At 38.2% G+C, this 15191-nt stretch overlaps 1 protein-coding gene across 1 annotated transcript; it reads right to left on the minus strand.

Moving 5' to 3' along the window:
* Positions 1-1581: 1581 nt before the first annotated feature.
* On the minus strand, positions 1582-9046 carry LOC139731000 (ubiquitin-conjugating enzyme E2 variant 2-like). The gene is made up of 5 exons (XM_071641871.1): positions 8943-9046; positions 6231-6376; positions 5374-5496; positions 3786-3972; positions 1582-2837 (listed from the first exon to the last, which is right to left on the minus strand). Exons 1-4 carry the CDS (start codon positions 8950-8952, stop codon positions 3832-3834), a joined length of 420 nt encoding a protein of 139 aa, XP_071497972.1. The 5' UTR covers positions 8953-9046; the 3' UTR covers positions 1582-2837; positions 3786-3831.
* Positions 9047-15191: the final 6145 nt, after the last annotated feature.

Consider the following 15191-nt stretch of genomic DNA (forward strand, 5'->3'; position numbering starts at 1 on the left):
CCCAAAACTAATTGCCACACTGATGCTACTTGCACCAGTTTGCCTTATCTAGCCTGGGTCAGAGGGAATACTGTAAAACATGAAATATTTGTGGCATGAAATTTTCGCGAACTGGAGCCAATGACCTTTTAGACGGCATGAAATTTTCGCGACTTGCCACTGGCACTCAATGCATATAGTGTGGACAAGGACTTCCATGTGCATTTTAATTTCGTGAATCTTGGCTCTCGCGAAAGTCGCGAAATTAAAATGCTAGTGAACATTCCTCGTTTTACAGTATGTGGCCAGGCCTGAATGGATTTGAGAAAGTCATCTAGCATTAAACGACTTCAGAAGTAGCATAGCATGTTGGTGTTACTGTCAAGTTCACAAAATCTGAATCAATAAAGAGAAATTTGAACAAAATCATGCAAGATAAAAGAAAGTTACAGCTTTCTGAAATCCAGTGATCACTATGAGACAGTGGTGAAATTTCGGAGAAGTTGTGGGCGTCCCTTCTTTTTGTTTCTTTTGTCCTAGTAACCGAGATGATCTCCTTCACTAAAAAAACAAGATGTCACATGCAGAAATGCAATCCACTGGAAATATCATGAAGTCAGACCATAAAAATAAAGCAAATCAGTAGACATCGCAATTTAATGTACTACCAAAGTACAGAGAGCTGTCCACAACCCGCCTCTCATGTAGTAATCACCCCTGAGGATATGCTACATCTTTTTCTTTCTCCAAACGAATTTAAAAAAAAAAATAATAATAAGAGTTTCAAAAATTAAGTGCCAGAACTTCCTCATTCCACGCTTGACAGTGATACAATTTTCAAGGATTACACTTGAACATTTTCTTGAAAGTTTCTCCACATTAGAAGTTTGGATACCTTGATGTTTTTATCACAGCAAAGCTTTTAGCAATGCCCCCATTTCACTATTATAGCTGAAAACAAAAAGAGTAGGAATGAGCACATGTGAGCATGACAATCACACAATGCAAACACTCACCCCTTCCTCTCATATTAAAATCTTTGCAACGTCGACCAATGCAACTAAATTTATCCCCCTCATTTCGGGAATATTCTTAATCCCACAGACAGCCCCTGATGGACGTCACTAAGACGTTTATAGAAGTATCAATACTTTACAGTCCCAAAACCCGTCTGTGATGTCAAGGGACTCTACAACAGTGCAGTATTCAAAACCAATGGCAGCGATGATGTTTTCGCTGGCCTAACTAATCCCATCTTCGCCTCACCCAATGGTGGATGCACAGTACTCTATACGCCGAATATTTCTAGAGGTTTTTAATTTTGAGAATTTCTAGAGTCTGCTGCTATTCACGCAAAAATATTGACTCTAATGCCGATATGAATGTGACGTACGCTATTATTCTCCGATCGGTACAGAACTCCACGATCGCGAATTTAACCACCCGCCAAATTGTCGGGAAGTCCCGATTCGCGAAAATTTAGACTCACAAAATATATGGCGTATACAGTATATCATTTGCTGTAAAGAGAGATTCTATCCGCCCCACCCCCACCCCATTCCTTCTGTATGTTGTGAAAGTAATAAGTAAAAATAGCTATTGCAAACATTGTTGTGTCTGTACAATGGACATCTAGATGCAGCGAAAAATGAAAATCATGGATGTTTGTGGTGTTTCTGCACTTTGGGTAACCAATTAATTTCCCTTTGAAACAAAAAAAAAGAAGAAATCAGTTGATTGTCAATATCAAGAGTAGATACCATTCCAAAAATCAGCTTCAAACTTCAGTTCCAAGGGCTCTTCTTTCTTAATTTATTTACTGTTCATTTCTTCTGTCTTTTTCCTTTTTTGCTGAACGATTATGCAGTGTGTCAGTGATCTATCAAATATTTTGTAGACTCCATACCCAAGTCTTAACATATTAGAGCCACTGAAGCTTCGATGTGAAATGCCCTGATATTTTGTGCAGTATATCATATGCATAGCACAGACTGCAAAATATCTTGGTATTGTATAAAGGCTATTTAAATTTCTTCCTTTTAAACAGAGCTGAATGCACATGAATCCATGGTAATGCATACATGCATACACACACATAACCAATCCAGTCCCTTGTGGTCATTGTTACCAGAAGAAAAAAAAAAGCACATTGTAAAAATGCTTGTTCCAAGATAAGACTACTGACGTTGTTTGAGCATGACGAATGGTTACATAAAAATCAAATACTAGGGTCATGATGGCAGCGCTTGTTAAGATGGGAAAACTGGGAAGTTTCCAGTGTGAATGACCTCCTTTGAACATATATTAGATTCCATGCTCCACCTATGACCCATTTCGCATGATATCATCAACCGACTGCTTACATCTGGTATATGCACAATGTTGCTCATTGACAAACACAGGTGGCACAATCAATTCTGACAGTAGGAGTTTCCCCAACCCACAATAGCCCTGGCATCACTCTTGTTTTATTAACCGAGACCATTTTGGCATAATTCACAAAAAGATACCTTCCGCTCAGATCGAAACTACACAACAAAAATTTGACATCATTCTTCACACGTCATGATTCTGCAAAGCAGGAGTTGGGGAAAAACAAACAAACAAATTGACAAACAAAATAAGAGCTTAAAATCACTAATAGCAAACACCAGAGGGTATACAAGATTACTCATAAAATTGCTGTATACTCTGTACAAGAAATAGTCGTCTTTTTTTTTTTAATTGGATGACTGCGCCTCACTTTCGATGTTATCCCACGTATCCCCACCAGTCCGCCGGCGCAAAGGAGTAGGCCATAGTGCGTTTCCCCCATATATAGCTCATTGATCGCTTCTTTAGTCTCTCAATTCTTTATCCTGCAAAACACACATAGAAGAAATAACCAATTACATATTTCATTTGATGAAATACTCATTTCTGATTGGTTGGAGACTGGTTGAATGAATGATGGATGACTGGTTGTATGACTGTACGTGATTCACATATTAGAGTTCATAAGCAGTGGTGGATCAACAAATTTTGCAAAAGGGGGGTGCAATAAATATTTCCGGTGCCACTTCCAGGTTTAATCAGCTGACAAGCAAAAAAAGAAGGCTTCTGTGCAATTAGTTTCAATTTCTCGTGCCACTTCTAGGTTTCATCGGCTGACAAGCAAAAAGAAAAGGGGGCTTCAGCACAAATTTTGGGTTAGCAATGAGTATGTGTTTCAATGCACATATTCCCCGACAAGTGACTGATTTTGCTATTTGTGGTTTCCAAATGCCCCCAGCCGGCAGCGAATTCTACTGGACCACCATTGTTCCTCCATGTTACTGAGGCTTTAATGGCTAATTCTGTTCCAGTTAGTCTTGTACAAAAGAGGAAATTATTCAAAGCACAAAAGTGAAAATTTTATTAAAATCAGATAAATATCAAGAAAGCTATATTTAAAAATTATTCAGTCAGGAGCGACGTTATGGTAGATATGCTTTTACAGCAAAAGACAAACACAAACACACACACACACAACACACACACACACACACACACACACACACAAATAAAAAATTAAAAATTGTCAGGTGATGACATCACTGGGAATTATTCCCAATGATGTCACCACCCGACAACATTGTTTTGATAGCACCCAACATACGAAATTCATAATAAAGTCCCTGTAAAGTATATGATTCAATAAAAATAAAAACCCTTTGATAAATGAAGTATATCATTGGTAAGCTGAGTGACAAACCTTTGCCCTCTTTGAACAAACTAAAGAAGATGAATACAAAGGATTATGGAAAGGCTGGACAGAAGACACCAACCTTGTACCACTCCACCTTACACACTGACCAGCAAGCCCCGGGAGGGTCAGTAGGAGGCATTTTCACCGGGCTGCTGCAGCTTTGAATTCTCCTTGGCGGCCATACTCTGTCGGATGTTTGTGAGGATCGTCTTGATGGTGTAGTTGCGCTGCCAGTGCTTGAGTGAATCCAGTTTCTTTGACATTACCTGATCAGACAAGATGTAGGGAGTATATGTATATTGCCTCAGTTCTTCTGCTGTCATATTCAAGTAGGCGAGACTATCCTGCCGCACCATTTTGTGTAGCACGAAATATAATCAGTGTTATTGTACATTTGTGATTTCTGTGAGTCTGATGTAAAGCAACCATGTTGTTATTGTTGTTGTTATGCAGGGCTCGACACTAACAGTGGCCCGGTGGCCCGGGGCCACCAAAAATGAAAGTCGGGCCACCAAATTTCAGAAAAGGGCAAATTTGGTGGCCCACCTCGGGCCACCAAAGTGTGTCAATAAATTCGTAACTTTTTGCGCCGGAAATGCATAAATGCATGCAGTGAGTGTGCGACTTATCCAAAAAAAAAATGGACTTTTATCAATGTTTGGTTTTTTTTTCGGGCCACCAAATTTTCCTCTCGGGCCACCAAAAATTTGATATTGATGATTTTGGTGGCCCCATCGGGCCACCGAAAAATAAAGTTAGTGTCGAGCCCTGTGTTATGGTTTGCTGTTTTGTTGTTGTTGTTCTTGTTGTTCTTGTATTGAAATGCTGGATGTATAACACAGTCCAACTTCCATTCGCCAGCTATCTCCATACAGTAGTATTCCGTACAGAAACATGTTACGAATTTTATACAAAAATGAGTAAAATGTTTCAATTCTGGAAAAATGGGCTATAACTTTGAGTAGGCTAGCATAGATTACATCGCCATTGCATGGTACCCTACTTTCGCTACCACTGGGTTGGCACCTACATGTACATAAACATTAAAACAGGCACAGCAAAGTTACTCTTTAATCTGTTGCTTTTTGTTCCTGAGATTGTAAAATTTCAAATCACAGTACTTATCTGTTTCAATATTTGACTTTTATAAAAAGCACAACACCTGTCCTACCTGTACAATCACGCATTCATTTCATGGTAATACATTAATCTGGATGTTCAGGCCATAAATGCAAACATGTTTAAACCATTGAGGATGGGCTGATTTTGCTACAACAAGCATTTCCCCACAGACACAGTCATGCCCGAGTAAACTCCAGACTCGTCTTCAACAGCTTCATGAAACAGTTCTCATCAGCAAGAGGTGCGGGTATAAAACGAATTAGCTTAAAAACCTGGACACTATTTCATGAAAGTTCTCAGTTTCTGACAATTTGTCAGTTTCTGACAATTATACCATAGGAACAGTCAGCGATTAGAGCTTCTCAGCCAATCAAAACCAACAATTACACTGAAATTATCAGAGACTGACAACTTGTCAGGGCTGACAACTTTTAACATGAAATGGTGCCCTGGTACAATCTAGGAAGTATGGATATTTTATTTTGTGTCAGATATCACTGTTATGCTAAAAAATATGAAATTTTTGACGATTTGACAACACTCACATTTCCATTGGCGTCCACACAGGACAGGTTGATCCGTGACAAGAACCTGACCGTGGGGGCTTCATCCGGATAGTTTGGTCCACAGTATAACTTGAGGCTGAATATCCTGTTCTCATATGGCGTCTGAAACGTACCACACAAGCAGATCATTGGATGGAGAGATTGTAAGAAATAAAAAATTGGATTGCTGTGATTTCCAAAGCCAGAATGACAACAGGCTGACACGAGTCTTTGGAGATGAATTTGGACTGCAATGGCTAAATTTTTGTTACGGTGTTCCTTTCATCTATGAAATCAATACATTTATCACGGTAACAAAAAATGTGAAGAATAAAATATAAAGAAACTAATTGGGTCAAATATGAGTGCATTCCCATTACCATGATTTCAAGAATGCAGCATTTTCCTGCAGTATAGTATTTGATTCACGCTCAAATTTGCCCATGGAGCTAACAAATTGTCACAATGCTGTGTCAGATTTTCAGACTGTCAAAAAAATTGCCATGGAAGTCACCACTGTTAATGAGAAACCTAGTAGGCTGTAAGAAAACAGGGTGAACACAACAAAACAAGACAGCACGTAATAGGCTGTAACAAAACTTGGAGGTGGCCTGTAGTAAGGTCCGTAGTAGGACACGACAGAAAATATACTGTAGTCTAGCCTGTCCAGACACTCTGACATGGCGTCTGATAGCTACGTGTTAACTGGAGAGAGGACTGGAACAAACAAAACTTGAATTGGGGGGGGGGGGGGGGGAGGAAAATATCCCACCTATTGTACCCACGGCGCACTACCTATTGAGCAAACAGGGCTGCCGTGGCTGCCGGGAACATGGTGTCAATGAAGCATAACTCACCCTAGCGGGGCCGAGGATCATCCCGTTCCATTTCTTCATGTCCATGTCATCATCATCTTCCAGGCCCCAGCTCACCATCCCGTCTCCCCCCTTCTGCCCCTCCTCCAACTCTTCAAGGAGACGGAAGTTCCTCGGTACTACAGCCGCTGTGTGCAAACAGACAAGAGGGGAAAAAATTGTACAGGGGTAGATGGAGATACCTGGCATCAGCGAGCAATGTCTCATTTGTCAAGTCCTTCAAACAGACATGCATCCATTGAGGCTCTTAAAGAGGTAATCTTTTCAACTACAATGTATACAAGTTCATGTACACAAAGCAGTGAAGTGTATTGTCATTATTTTGACTTGACAATAGACTTTGAATTGTAACTGCACTAAGCATTAACAAAGCTAAGTGCTAGGCAAAGGACAAGAAACAGTGGCAGAGGTAATGTCCTCTCATATCCACATCCTTCTATTATCTCAAATTCCACATCCCCAAATTGCATCAAAATCACAGGAATTACTACTAAATACTTAGTAGCTTATTTCCTATCACTGATGCCTACATTTCAACCAAGTGGTTATCAGGAAGCAATGATACTGACATCAACTTTCATGTTGTCGTTCATAACAACCTACTCTTTGCGAGTGATCGCGACATATGCTGCCTGCACAAGCTGAAAATGAAATTAGCCATCCAACATTAAGTGATGTACTTTCAAGTGACAAAATAACTGAGCAAGTTGAATGAAGTCGGTTGAGAAGTAAACTTCCAAGAGCACACATGAACACAGAGGGAGGTAGACACACATATTTGTCAAATGACTTCTTTAAACTTGCCATATTTAATCATTGTACACTGATTTTTAAGCTCCTGATGTGAAAGATTTGTCAAATTATAATATTTGATGGCTAACTTCAGACTGTGCAGGCACTGTATACATAGCACAATTGCTCACAATCAAGCAATGACGTGGAAGTCAACGTCCATGCCATGTCAACACTTCCCAATATTGGTTCAAATTTACACGAGTGATGAAAAATAAGCTATGATGTACTTCATGTGATTTTGGAGTAATTTGGTTAAAGGTGCATGGTCCCGGTCTTTTAGTCAAATGCGTACGCCGGCGCACGGCGCAAGTTTCCTATAGAGACCTACGCTATCGACTCCTCTTTAACGCTTACGCTGTGGCCCACTTCCCCCGAGCCCGAAGAAGTCCGATTCACTGTAGTCAGTGGTCCGATCACAGTTCGGCTCATGATTCCACTAGGGGAAAACCGCTTTAGCAAACTTCTTTTGTGATGTCATAATAACAAGCACATATGCACGCACCCCGGCATTATTACAGACTGCGCGAGGCGCAGAAAAGACAAGGGAGGCAACGTTACTCAGCAACACCTACGCACTTTACTCTTGATGACAGTTCAACTTCGGTTATCGTGTCAATGCTAATGGTGATCGGCAGTATCGTCAACAGCGCCCTCTACACTACCGGGACTTTGCACCTTTAAGCAGAATTTGAAATATCTACATGTATACGAAAGTATACTATTTATGCAGATATATATACGAAAGAAACTGCCAGCACCCTAATGCAATAATGGAACTGAAAAATGAAATGCAATCATGCAAAGAAAGAATACAAGCTGAATGTATGACGATAGTTCAGTTCATTGACGAAACAGATCTTAAACTTTTAAAAATGATGGACTACAGCAAAATATGTTGACAGATACAATGTTTGTATACAGTCAAACGCAGCACGCAGGAGAAAATTAACTAAAACAACAAAAAAACAGACGCATCGAGATCACTTTCTTTCTTCAACTTTTTACTGTTAAGCCGACGTAATTATTGTGGTTAAACACCAAACAAGCCGCTGTATCACAGACTACAACGATCGATCATCATCATTATATCGCTTTTCCACATAATCGATCATCAATCATGCTACGCTGATACAGCCGTCGATCGGCGTACTTTTGAGTCAAAATTAGCTACTTTTCTTCTGTAATTGGCTATGAAATTTCATGAAACCATCAGATATGGTTCATCTTGACATTTCTGATACTATAGCCACGAAAAGTTTTTATTGACAAATTAAGGAAGGAAATGGTTGGTGTGCATGGTGTGCATTTCTACATGATTACCCCAGTATTTTTTTAATTTGGTGGGACAGCGTATTTTTAACCTCGGTCCCATGCCTACATCTCCCCCAGTCCCATCACAAGCCGTATAATCAGCCCTAATCGCAATCAGCCCATATGTACAGTAGGCCAACTAGGCCTAAGCGCCTACACAGCATAGAAGAAGCGTATGTGTGTACACTAGGTGGCAGACTTTCGAAAGCAGCACCAGCAGCTAGCAGGGAACGCATGACGAAAAATGGATAAATAAGCTCATCCTACATGTCTTTAATTACTTAATTTACCCTGAATTACAGTCAGAAGTGGTATTTCTAAGAGGCTGATATTTAGAGTTTTATGTTCTTCTTTATTTCAAGGGATTGCTTCCCCATTTGAAATAATTTCTCAAGTAATTCACTCTCCACAGCACAACTACATCAAGTCCCACGTATTCGATTTCATGTATCTATCACTATCATGAACGGGTTCTATTTATCGAAAGTACTATCTTGCATCATAACAACAGGCATCTGAAAAGAGACAAACAAAGAATTATTACAAAAACTACTGCCTACATCTACACTGGAGTAGATTTATACGTACTTCCTGCCATTGTTGAAAATATAGTAGCACAAATTCCGGGTTAGTTCCGGACCGCTCCTCAGATACTGCAGTCCTCAAGATAAATAGCACCCGCACTGCATGCATGCGCCAAGAGTACTTACAAGCGCAGCACAGTACAGTACTGGTAGTACCGACCACAGAGATGGCAACCGCACGCGCGCACACACCCTTGTGTCATGGACATTATTTCGTTGTCATTGCCGAAAGGCGATTGAACAAAGTGACAAGGGCCCCTACATATTTGCAGCAAAACGAGAAATGAGACAATGAGAAATCTCTCCGGTAGGCCCATAGATAACCAAAATTGGTTAAAACAGACGAATAAGTTACTACACAAGTAGTATTTAGTGGATATAATTACACAGTGGTGCACTTCAAATGGATAAGTGATTATGATTAGTTTCTTATTTTGTTGATTTATATATTTTTATTATATCTTACTATAGGCAACTATTTGCTGTTCAAAACACTTCTAAAGATTCACGAAAATATGCTCACGTTTCTAAAGATTTACTGTTGAGTAATTTGAAATTTGAATGTTTTTTTTCACTATAAATATTTTTGCACATATAAGTTATTCTCCTTTTGTGCTAGTGTATTAAGACTACAAAAGTACAACAGTACTATAGTTAATTTTTCCATAAGTTTGTTTGATTGTACACTTTTTTGTTATTTACATTAAATGTTTGGACTTATTGTTATCTATTATATTTCATCGCACTTTGAACCTTGTTACTGGTAAGATTTGAGGTTAATTTTGTACAGCGTTTAGTCTTATTTATGATATATATTTTCTTGATAAAAGGGTGGAGTGTAAGGTCGTCAAATACATGGACACTTCGATCCGCAGGTGATGCAAACTTTTTGAAATCCCACCTTCTTTACACCCTTTTTGATATTACAGAAACCTCGTTTGACTGCCACAATCTGCTTTCAAGGATTATAATTGTCTCTCATTGGCTCTCTGGACGGTAAGGAAATTTCTTTTGTTGTTGTTTCAATAGTGGTGGTGGTCGTGGCGTTGTTGCTGTTGTTTTTGCTGTTTCTGTTGTTGTTGTGGGCTTTTTTCATCTCAGAGTGTACGCATGAATTTATTCATCAATTTACAAATATTTCTAATTGGTGTCAGTCCCAAAATGTTTTGCAAATAGGCAAAGTAATGGACCACCGGAAATAGATGTCCGGTCATCTCTTGTTGTTGTTGTTGTTGTTGTTGTTCTTCTTCTTCTTCTTCTTCTTCTTCTTCTTCTTCTTTTTCTTCTTTTTTCTCCCTTACATAACGTTTGCATAACAGTGAAACATGTCAAGAAGCGTAAAGTTCTGACAGTTCGTGCAAGCGTACTTTTAGCATTCACTTCATTCTCTTCAGGTGTGAGGAGGGTATGGGAAGTGGTAAGCATTAATTGGCTGTACATGCTTCAAGTTATGTGATTGTAATTGACAATCAGTCACCACTTCAGTCGGACAACATATCTTTCGTTCGTCATTCTCTTTTAGTTGGTTGAGTTGCTGCTTGGTTGTTGTTTCTATGTAAACTCATAAAACAAATTACTATTATAGTTTGTATGTCTATCAAGATGAAGGGATGACAATCTTGTCGTCCCATTGACCCACCCTTGGCCAAGAGAGGGCGCACTATAATCACTGTAATCAGTGCCGTATATTAATATACGGCACTGACTGTAATCAGAGCCTTCCAAGGCTCTTGACTGTAATACATTGTAGCAGGCTCTGACTGTTGACTGTAACCAGTGCCGTATTAGTAGGCCTATACTAATGCACTGACTGTAATCAGCGACTATAACCCTGTACTGGCCGTCTGCGACCAAATATATTTGTGCGTACATTTTGGGGGGGTCAGTCGTTTTTATGTCTTATCGATGATCTTATTTTCATTTTTATTTTTTGTTCCATATGTTCATAATTAATGTGTAATTTGTATAGTTTGTAATAAAAAAAATCAATAAAACATACAAATACCAAAAAAAAAGTTTATATAGGGACCAATGCAATAATTAATTCTTGGGTCAGTCAGAGAAATATTGCTCGTAGCTACGTACGTTGGAATCTATCCCCCCCCCCCCCCCCGAAGTTTGTGAAACAAGAAAGGGTTTTTTGTTTGCTGCAAGGAACAGGTTGTTGTTGTTGTTTTTTGTTTGTTTTTTCATTTGCTGCATAACACCGAAACCTCAGTTATTCCATGATCTGTATTATGTTATGTTATATTATATTATATTATATTATATTATATTATATTATATTATATTATATTATATTATATTACATTATATTATATTGTATTATATTATATTACATTATATCATATTAAATTATATTATATTATATCATACTATATCATATTATATTCATTTATATCATAATTATATAATATCATATTACATTGTATATTATATAATATCATGTTATATTATATCATTTTTATCATTTCATTTCATTCATATCATTTTCAACAAAAATTATTATATAAAATTTGGATACACATGATAACATGACAATGTGATAAAACTATAGGAAACTGTGAACTGAGATACAATAAATTTCATGGCAAATACCTTAAACACAAGTGGTTAATACAAGTGTGATTAGAGTGAATTTTGACATCCTATCTTTTTTATTTATGATTTAATTGATTTTCAGAATTCATATAAACACTAAAAAGGAAGGGGAAAAACAAGAATTCATCAAAGACTTATAATAAGAAATAGGCAGAAAATGCCTAACAAAACATAAACATGCACCTGATTAAAAGTGAAAAAAAAAGAAAAAACAATTTTACTTGAGGGCCTAAAGGTAGTGAAATATGGGAAAATTAGATATATAAAAAAACCTGAATCAATTTTCACTAAGCAAGATGATGTTAGTTAGGTTTACAGACCAAATAAAACACCACGTTCAAATATGCTTACACATGAATTATATGATATGCATGTTACATAAAATTAGGATATTGATGTTCATGTAGGATATAGGAAACGAGTACAACTAATTGTGTTATAATACAAAATATACCTTAATGCGCATGAATAATATGTGTGGTCTTTATTCTCAACACGTGAAGCGGAAGTTAAAGGGATGGTACAGTATTGGTGGAGATGAGAATTGGGCTTTTAACTTTTTACGAGATACCAAGAAAACACTTATGGTATAGTACAGAGCACATCATTTTAAGAGGAATTCAAAGTTTATTTGATGAAAATCGGGTTTGGCATGACTAAAACATCCAAAAACAAAGAAAAACAAAGCGATCGTAAAAAAGTGTGGGTCCCACACTTATTAGAATCACTCTGTTTTGGGTATCTCAGCCATTTTAAAACCAATTTTCATCAAATAAACATTGAATTCCTCATAGAATTACATGCTCTTTCATATTTCGAAAGAGGTTTTTCATTATCTCATCAAAAAATGTTAGAAACCTGAAATTAGTTCTCAACCAAAACTATACGATCCCTTTAAAGCAAGGCAAGAGTGTTTTCATAGATCTCCTTAATTCCATCTGCCAGCAACTGGCACTCTCCGCTAGTACCTATATTGCTTTCCCCCTCTTCCTCCTCCTCCTCCCAAAACTGCTATATCACCCCACCTCGTGTTTACTATTGCTATGGGATATACCCACACTCCCGATACTAATGTGATTTCTACTACTATAAGAGCACAACAACAACTTCTTATACTACAACTATAATACTATCTCTATTACTGCTACCACTTTACAACTACAATGTATCACTATACTGCTACTGCTACTACTATTACTACTACTTCTATGTAAAACTGTATTACTTTAATCTACTAGTATACTGGACCCTCCTGTAAAACAGCGGGACCATAATGGTCCTCTTCGCTGAGCGAGGCTATCCAGCCGTATTATTTATGAGTTTTTGTATCACATGATTTGTAATGTTGATTTTTATATTTACGGAAATAAATTACCACCATACCATGTTTAATATTACTGCTACTATTAGGCCTACTACTACTACTACTACTACTACTACTACTTTTGCCGTTACTAGTACTACTACTTCTTCTGGCTACTACTACTACTACTACTACTGCTACTACTACTGCCACCACCACTATGTAGCTACCGACTATACGACAGCTGCTGCTGCTGCTGCTACATTTTCTCGACGCACTTTGACATTATGCTACCACACAATCATACTGCCACTGGATTATACTTAGAGTATTGCTTCTCTTATACTTTTATCATTACTACTGGTGTGGTTCTTTTTTACTACTAACTGCTGTGTACTACATCTGTCTCTACAATCGTTACCTTATTGAATAGTATTATAATTGCTATCACCATTATCGCGACTATTCTATCCGATTTGCTTTACGTTGTGTTGTTTTGGTTTATGTGTTGGTTTGTTGTTGTTGTTGTTGTTGTTGTTGTTATTGTTGTTGTTGTTGTTGTTGTTTTGGTTTATGTGTTGGTTTGTTGTTGTTCTTGTTGTTGTTCTTGTTGTTGTTGTTGTTGTTGTTGTTGTTGTTGTTGTTGTTGTTGTTAGAGTTAGTGTTGTTTTTTAGGGCTGATAGGCCAATTCCTCTTTAGGGTATGACATTACTTTTTACGGTTAGCCTTAGGACTCATCCATAATATAGAATTATCTGCATCATTTTGCGTCATGCTTGCCAAATCTATAACAGTAAACAGCCAACCAGAACACAGAAAAGAAAAAGACAAGTATCCAAATTATCCTAATCAGACAGTTTAACAATATTACTTCATGAGAGCTGGACTTATTGTTCTTTCTTAATTTCTGACTCTATCAAAACCGTTGAGCATACTATCATTATATCCTCATGTCGCTGAATAGTGAATACCACTTGATATCTATTTACTCAAACTATGCAGTGTAAACATGAACAAATTTTTGCTGATTCATCGTGCTCAGAACGGAAGGTCGCCTAGATCTTCGAACACAGCTGCTATATAGCATTTTCGTGCGTGCCAGGTCTGTTAGTATATATGGGGGGTGGCTTGGTTTCAGACTATATTTGATATTGTCTGGGTGAAGTTTTGTACTTTGGCCGTCTGCTGTATACCTGATCTATTCAAACGGTAAACCGAAACACCTGAAAGAATACATAAAATTTTATGCAGAATCAGAAAACGGAACTTATGTGTACTAGAATTATAATACATCAACTAAAGATATCTTTCTCTCGCTCGGTCTGCCTCTCTCTCCCTATCTCTCCCCCTCTTTCTCTCCCTCACTTTCTCCCCCCCCCCCCCCTCTCTCTCTCTCTCAATCACTTCAAGAACCATTTGGTTAATTATCACCAAATTACTGTTGTTGATACTTTGCTCAGGAAAGATGATGAGGATATAATCCTGCTCTTAACATATTGTTGATTTTGTGTCCAAGCTGAAATCACACTTCATTCGTGGAATGCTACTAATACAGCCTCCGAGTTATTCAATTGCCCATAGGGTTAAAACGCGACTCAGTCACGTGCATGACTCTACTGAGTGAGCGACTCGTTAAAATTGTTTAAACTACCGATATGGCGTGAAACGGAGAAAAGGAACCACACGAAAGTTTACCAAACTTGATGATGTCTGTACATTTTTTTCTGTTCCGTTTTCCTTAATCGAATCAGTTTAGAAACATTACAAATATAGAATAGTACCAAGAGAAAATCATTTTGCAAAACAACCACTGAAGAGAAATTATCATGCTAAGGGGAAAAACAATAACTGGTTTCATATTCAAAACTTCGGTAACTATACAAAAGATAACCATTTATACGCAAACCATTTTGCTCTCATGAATACAATCTACCTCCTACAAATAGATCCTGACAATTCGGTTGATTTGATAAACTTTTTGAACGGTGAAATTTGAAGCTAAACTGAAATAGCTCCCCTCCCCCCTCCCCCCCCCCCCCGCCCTTTTTCCGCGTGACCCCCGACCCCGACCCCTGGACGAGGTAAAGGAGGCAAATTAAGGCTTGGCGTGGGATAGTCTGGTTTCCAGACCCTTTGCCAACTGGACTCCGCGGCGACGAAGTCGCCGCCTTTGGAGGCGCGACAAAATCAACTTAAACTATACTAGTTTTCGACGTTGAGGGCGTCAATATCATGAATAGCGAAATAGTATGGGCAGAGGGTCTGGAAGCCAGACTAGGCGTGGGAGGAGCTAGAGCGTCATTGCAAGATTCTTCGTGATATCCGTCAGACCAATTTTCGAGCGCAAG

This window comes from Diadema antillarum, unplaced genomic scaffold (assembly GCF_040938485.1).
Source record: "Diadema antillarum isolate AM-2024a unplaced genomic scaffold, OU_Dant_1.0 seq00000348_RagTag, whole genome shotgun sequence".
Taxonomy (NCBI): Eukaryota; Metazoa; Echinodermata; class Echinoidea; order Diadematoida; family Diadematidae; genus Diadema; species Diadema antillarum.